This window comes from Malurus melanocephalus, unplaced genomic scaffold (assembly GCF_030028575.1).
Source record: "Malurus melanocephalus ecotype Western Australia unplaced genomic scaffold, MMel_1.1 scaffold_67, whole genome shotgun sequence".
NCBI classification, from domain to species: Eukaryota; Metazoa; Chordata; class Aves; order Passeriformes; family Maluridae; genus Malurus; species Malurus melanocephalus.
In genome coordinates this window covers 2,632,561-2,639,431 of record NW_026623299.1, presented here as the reverse complement: position 1 = coordinate 2,639,431, position 6,871 = coordinate 2,632,561, and the positions used below count along the sequence as shown (strand labels likewise).

At 45.7% G+C, this 6,871-nt stretch overlaps 1 protein-coding gene across 1 annotated transcript in view; it reads right to left on the bottom strand.

Moving 5' to 3' along the window:
- LOC130573794 (carnosine N-methyltransferase 2-like) overlaps positions 1–6,865 on the bottom strand; it is a 10,693-nt gene extending 3,828 nt beyond the window's left edge. The window contains exons 1-4 of the mRNA XM_057366521.1: positions 6,756–6,865; positions 4,669–4,730; positions 3,282–3,420; positions 1,761–1,813 (exon numbers count right to left, since the gene is read on the bottom strand). Of these exons, the coding sequence (XP_057222504.1) occupies positions 1,761–1,813; positions 3,282–3,420; positions 4,669–4,730; positions 6,756–6,781 (280 nt within the window). The 5' untranslated portion in view covers positions 6,782–6,865. The remainder of the gene's footprint in view (positions 1–1,760; positions 1,814–3,281; positions 3,421–4,668; positions 4,731–6,755) is intronic.
- Positions 6,866–6,871: the final 6 nt, after the last annotated feature.

Here is a 6,871-nt window from a genome sequence, read left to right as displayed (position 1 = left end):
TTTTTTTTTTTTTTTTCCACTCCATCTCCATAAAATTCCTTAATCCAGTGTTTGCAAAAACTGGTAATAACATCCTCCACCAGGGTGTTTTCAAAATCAAGCAGTAAAATACAGCACTCGAGGGCAGGAATTTCCCTGCTGCAGCTTGCCCTGCCAGCAGCAACCCTTCAGCAGTGACCACAGCAGGGCTGGGACAGGGCTGGAACCTCTCTGGACCTGACAAATTCCAGCCCAGAGTTAAACCAGCCACGGGGAAACACGGGGTGAGTGAGCAAACCTGACTTGGACCACAACACAGCCTTCAGGATGCACGGTCGGCCACTAATCCCCATTAATATTTTCATCAACTAAACTAATTCTGGGGGCTCTGTGAAACCAGAGCACACCTCTGAAAAGGTCAGGGATCAGATGTAACCTTTTTCTCGGTGCCATCCCAGCTCACTCCCTGCCCAGCCCCACAAGTTCAGCTCTTGCATCTGTGGACAAACTTAAGGGGCACTTATCCAGCAAACACAGGGAATTTTAGATTTTTTATTTTTCCATTAACACCTCCTTTGAAAAGGACATAAGGAAAATTAAGGATGGTGCTAAAAGTTCATTTTCCCCTTGTGCTTTTGTGGAGTCAGAATTTCTGTTTTATATTACTTAATGAAAACAGAGGGTAATTGAGAACTGAATGATTTCTTCCTGCTTGGTTTCTCATATGCTCCAACGTATTCCCAGTTGGAAAAAACAATCAAATGCTAATTTTCTCTTACTCAGGAAAACAAAACCAAAAAAAACAGTGACAAAAATACTTTCATTTGAAAGTATTAGCACTTAAAATTCAGCTGAAAATACTTTTCAAAGCAGAAGTAAACTCTGACAAATCAAACTGCCGCTTCTTTTCTCTACTCTTTATTTTCTCCCAGATTCCCTAGGAGCAAAGTTGGCTGTTTCACCACTTTTTTTTTGTTTTGTTGTTTTGGCTTTTTCTTAAAAAAAAAAGCATTTAGAATAGCTTTAGAGCTGTTTTTCTGAAGGATGGGTTTCTCCCTGGGGAAAAATATMATTTGCAGTTAAACTCTGCTTATCACTGGGTAAAAGCACAGCAATAACAAAGAAACATGCCTTGAAAAAGCTGATGCAGTCCCATGCTAATGTGGGGAGGTGGTTTTGCCATACTGGGAGCAGGCCATTGCCCAGCCTTGGCCTCTGGGATCCCTCAAAGCAAAGCAAAAGGAGAGATCCCTTCATGGGGAACAGTCTAAGGCAAGATTTGGGGTGGAAAGAACCCCTGTGATGTTTCTAATTCYCTCCAACAAGGTTTGAAGATGCTTTTGTACCTAACCAGAAGGAGGAGTCATTACACTGAGGCAAAAAAAGTCAGGTGAGAGTTCCCAAGAGGCAGAAACTGAGCTAAAATCCCAGAAAGGTTTGAGCACTAAACTGAAATCCCACATATCTCAGTGTCCAGAAAGGTTTGAGCACTAAACTGAAATCCCACACATCTCACTGCCCAGAAAGGTTTGAGCACTAAACTGAAATCCCACACATCTCACTGCCCAGAAAGGTTTGAGCACTAAACTGAAATCCCACATATCTCACTGCCCAGAAAGGTTTGAGCAGCAGTGTTTCAGCAGGGAGATGGTGAAGGAAGCAAGGGAAGGAGCCCTGCTCTCGTCCTGGCTCCTTCCCTTCCTCCTGCCCTTTTCTGCTTTAATGAGAAATGCTGTCATTAATGCCTGAGCAGTTCTCACCCCCATCCCCAAACTCCTCACCTGTGCCACTCCCAACTCCCAGAACGCTGATGGTCGATTTTCCAGCGCCAAGACTGAAAGGATAAATGTACACAATTAAACCACACCATGTCACACATCTTCATGTTTTCATTCCTGTAGSTTGGATGACACCTTGGCCTGGAAAYTTTCATGTCATGCACATGAATTGGGATAGAAATTTGAGTGCTCCTTTGGAGTCCAGTGATAACCAGCGTGGCAGGAGCAGCTCCTATTTCAAAGTACAGTAGGCACCAGGGTGTAGAGTTTCTCACCCTTTGCCAAGGAGTTTTCTTCAAGCTGGCACTGTGCAAAAAGGCCTCTGGGAAYCCCAGGGCAAAGGGGCTGTACCTGGCTGGGATGGCTCTGCTGGGGACGGTGAGCCAGGGAAAAACCTCTGCACCGTCTGGAGAAARTATTGGGTACAAATGGCCAGAGAAAGTACAACCATCAGGCTRTCCAGGTGATTGGGAATCATCTCTTATCAACATTAATCTTGGTTTGGAATTGGATGGAARATCAGAATTTTTATCTTAGAAAAATCACTTATTCAAAGACTCCAGTCACATGGTTCCTGGTAGAATATTTAATAACAGCCGCGCTCTGACACAATTTGTGGCTTTACTCTGCTCTCAGGCATGGTCTGTGCCAGGGGATTGAGTTCCCAAACACAGGAGACACCACAGCAGTGATTGGAATGAGCATCAAATCCTGAAGGGTGTGAGCAAATCCAGGAGCCTTAGCCCTGGTGAGGGTCAAGACCCTTTGAACAGCCCACAGAAAGTCACAGTGTTCTGCAGGATTTAAATTCACAATCAAAATTTCTAAACACAATCTTTAATTATTATTATTTTCTTGCTTATTTTATGTATAATTTGATCTGCAGTTTAAAAATATGCCTACCTAAACTTTTWTTTTTCTCAATGGAGAATACAGTTCCTGTAACATCCAAAAGTTATCCAGACTTGAAAGGGCTTTCCTGTGGTTTTGGATCTAGGCTGCTCTGAAGATATCTGCACTTATTCAGTCTTAAGATATTACACCAATACTTTCCAAAACTGATTATCATTTGGTACTTRAGCAATGCAAATCGACTTAGGATAGAAATAAGGAGGTTTTATGGGATTGGGAAAGCTGAAAATTAGCCACTAGGAGAGAATTAKAGATGTGTTCCTGTTTGGGTGGATGTGATGAAGTCCCAAAAGCAGGGAGAGAACACAAGAGGGCTTTCTTTTGGAAAAAAAACAAACAACMAAAACCCCACAAYTTTAATCCYCGGGAAATCMGCTCATGAAAAGAGAKGGACATGAGAATGAGGTCTTGGTTCTTTCCTCAGCATAAGTGTGTTAATTGAAACAGCACGTGCTGTGCAGCCATTAAACGGAATATCCTAAAAACCTCTCTTAGAGGACTTAAACTGAAAAGCATTAAAAGTTCATTCCTGCCCCAAAAAAACCCTTAAAGGTTTTTCTGCCCTCCCAGGGTGACAGATGGCTTTCCCAGCTCAGTGGAAGGGGTTCTTACCCAGCCAGGATGCCGGGCATTTGCTCCTTGTTGAACTCATCCATGCATTGATGCTCTGTCGAGTGATCCAGGAATGATTTAAAGGCCTCCACGTACTCCTCAGCCGTGAGGCTTCTCATGGCAGGGAACACGTAGAGCTCTTGGGAGGCAAACATGGATTGCATGTCAGTGGCTTTGGGGCATGAGAAGGGTCAAAGCTCTTACCTCATAGGAGAAATCCAGCCCAACCCAACAGCAGCCAGAGATTTGGGGAAAACGATGCAGAGGATGCACTTTCCAACCTGCTCACACTCGGGGTTCAAAAATTATTCCTGGCTAGCCTTTSACACCAGCATGTTTGTGAAGTGACTCATCATTACAGGTCAGCCTGAGGAAAATATCCCCAAATTCCCTGAGCCAGATGTGGGGCCCTCTGTTTGCAGGAAGGGACAGCACTGGGGGGTTTTGTTGAAGATTAAAGAGGTGAAGGGAATCCCACAGCAGGTTTGAGCCTTGGGGCAGTCACTCGTGCCCGTGCTGGACAGTGTGACTGAGATGGGCACACATCCCAGGAGGGTGATGCAACACAAACACTGCCTCCTGCAACTGAAGCAAAAATAACCAGCCCTGTGCATCTCCTTTGTGACTCTGAAATGGGCTGAGAGGAGAATTCTCTGCTGGGAACCGCAGCTCATGGCCAGGAGGGCAATCCATGGCAAAACATTTCATCTGAATGGGCTCCTGTTCAAATGCGGGGGGCTGACACCAAGATTTGTCTCTCTGAGCCAAAACCAAGGGATACTCAAGGAATTATTGCAAAGTCTCCCTTTCTCACTGTCCCATCCTAAATTCAGGGCACAGGATCTGGCAGCTGCTCAGGGCTGAGGAGCAATGGCAGGACCAGGTGAGAAGATGCTCTGCAGCTCTGAGTCTGTCTCAATCACCTCCATCTGCAAGATCACTGCTGAAAAGGCATCATTTGGTGGGGAAAATAATCAGCTTTTTCCCCTGAATGACATGAGGATGAACATCTTCATCCTCATTTTTGCATTTCAAGGAGCTGCTTTTTTATCACCTGCTCTTAGTCACCACTAATAACAAAATTAGGCATGTTTCATCCAGGACAGTGCGATCTCAAATGCCTCTGCTGTTCCCAAAATCACATTGGCAGCTGTGCTCCTGGTCCACCCCTACTGGAGGTGAAGATATCAATGTCTGTCCTCAGCACTTTGAACTCTAACAGAAGCCTGAAATCACCTGAATTGCAGTCCATTTACCACCCTGTTCCTTTTTTTTTTTTTTTAAGCCATCTCTAACTCCAAAAGAATTAAAATATGTTTGTAGTGATAGCAATCTGAGTGGGTATTTTTCTTTAATCTCTGTTTTTCTTTTTTTAACTCCCAAATACCTGAATTATCGTGTGGAGTTGTCAGAATCTCTGCTTCAAAGTTCATGCTGGGGAAACTATTCCTGTAAGGAAAGTATAGCACTTCAGTTATTTGAAGAACCTGCATGCATTTTTGAAGCTGCACTGAAAATGCAGAACAAAGGGAAGATGCCCCAGGACAAACTTTCCTCTCCTGGTAATCAATAATTTATTTTGTTCTTTTTTTTTTTTTTTTTTTTACCAGAGGAAGCCAAAACTTCTTTGTAGCTGCTCATAGTCACAGAATTCCAGAATCCTAGAGTCAATAGAACAGTTTGGGTTGGAAGGGACCTCAAAACTCATCTCATTCCAGCTCCCTTTGACTACCCCAGGATGCTCCAAGCCCTGTCCAGCCTGGCCTTGGACACTGCCAGGGATGGGGCACCCACAGCTGACCTGTGCTGCACTGTTTGTCTGAGATGTGCTGTGGTAGTTTGTGTACCCCTGCTGAACCATTAACCAGCCAGTGCACTGACATTTTCCTTTCTTCATTTCCCATTTTCCTTTCTTCATTTCCCATTTTCCTTTCTTCATTTTCCTTTAACAATGTGCCTGATACATAAAACAGGGATGAGGAGCCACTGGCAAAAGGAAGGGTTGAATTTAAATCAGAGCAAGGACCTCACCTCTGCAAAAAAAAAGGGTTGGGATGAGGCTGCAAACGGAATAATCACCTCCTGGATAAATACATTTCAGCATCGAGATGCACAGCAAATCTTTGGGCTGATGTCCTGTACAACCTTTGCTTGGACACACCAAGGCTTTGCTGTTGGAAAATGCTTCAGGAGAAGCAGCCTGACATAGCAGACCCAGCCCAACTGTCTCCTCTGCCAAGGAAAAAATCCCAAGTGAAGGAAAATCAAAGCAGGAGGTGGAAAAGTAAAGAAGGGGGTGTTGCAGTGTTGCTTTGAGGCACATATTTGTAATGACTGTGCTGGCCATGCAGCAAGGAAGTGACCACGTGAAAATACTGCCCTGCTTTGGTCAGTGAAGGCAGGAAAGGCTCAGATGTCTCAGAAGTCTCAGACACGCTGGGGCACTGTCAGAGMCCTGCAAGAGCAGCTGATTTCATCTGAGTTCAGTGCCAAAGCCACGTAACCCAGCTTCCATGAGGTAATCAAAGTCTCTCTTCYAGCACCTTGACCTCACCTTTCCCCAGGAAAGACCTCTCAGAAGCTCAGCAGGAAGAAGCCAGAACTCAGCCCTCCTCCAAGAGCTCCAGCTTGGCTACAGGCCAGTCCCTCCAATTTCCACTCATCCCTCTGACCTCTTCCATCTCTGCCCATCAAAACACAGGGCTATTTTGTCCCCTCAGCTGGGTGAACAGCAAAATGGTTTTCAGAGTACATCTCCTGCTAAAATGCTGAAAGGCAGTGTGGCTTTTCCTGTGCAGGGAGAAACAACTCTGGACATGAACTCAATTTCTGACCGGTCAAGTGTTTCCAGCCATGCCAGCAGACCTGCCAGGAGACCTAGACACACTTCAGCACAAGCATTCACCAGCACAGATGATGCCAAGATCTCTTCCACTGGCACTTTTGCCATTTCTCCCTAGGCAGGGGTTAGATTCTGAGACTGATTAACACTTGYTGCTGGGAAGGTGAAACAGGAACAMACAGACTTCCTCCAAAATCTGGCTTAAAATCCAGACCAGAACCTAAAACTTATAAATAACATTTTGGGCTGGTGCTGTCCATCCCAGGGCATCAATACCCAGCRGCAGGACCAAGCAGGATGCCCGTGGCTCTCAGCTAAGACTGAGCTCCCTGTCAGCAAGGTTAAATCTCTTCCTCCACGAACAGAACTAGGTGCTAGGAATTCACAATATTACTTTAAGCGATGCAGCCCTTTATGTTGAAAAAGTTGTTTCTGGGAACACAAATTGCAAGAACATCTTCAYAACTCACAAAGTGCATTATTCCTAAATTTAGGCTGCAGAGGGGCTCAAGGTCTCCCTGCTTAGACCCAATGCTTCTCAGAGCTCGGGCGCATCCGCTGCTTCTCCCCTCTCACACAGTGACACAGACAGCAGGTGGAAAACCCCATCCCGATCCCCAAACCCCACGCACCTCTTCACCTCGGGAGCCGGCTCCATGCCGGGGGGTGCCCGATGATCCCGCGGGTCCGTGACCCGGCCGGGGCGAGGGGTCAGCCCTTGGTCAGCATGTCCGGCTGCGGCTCTGCC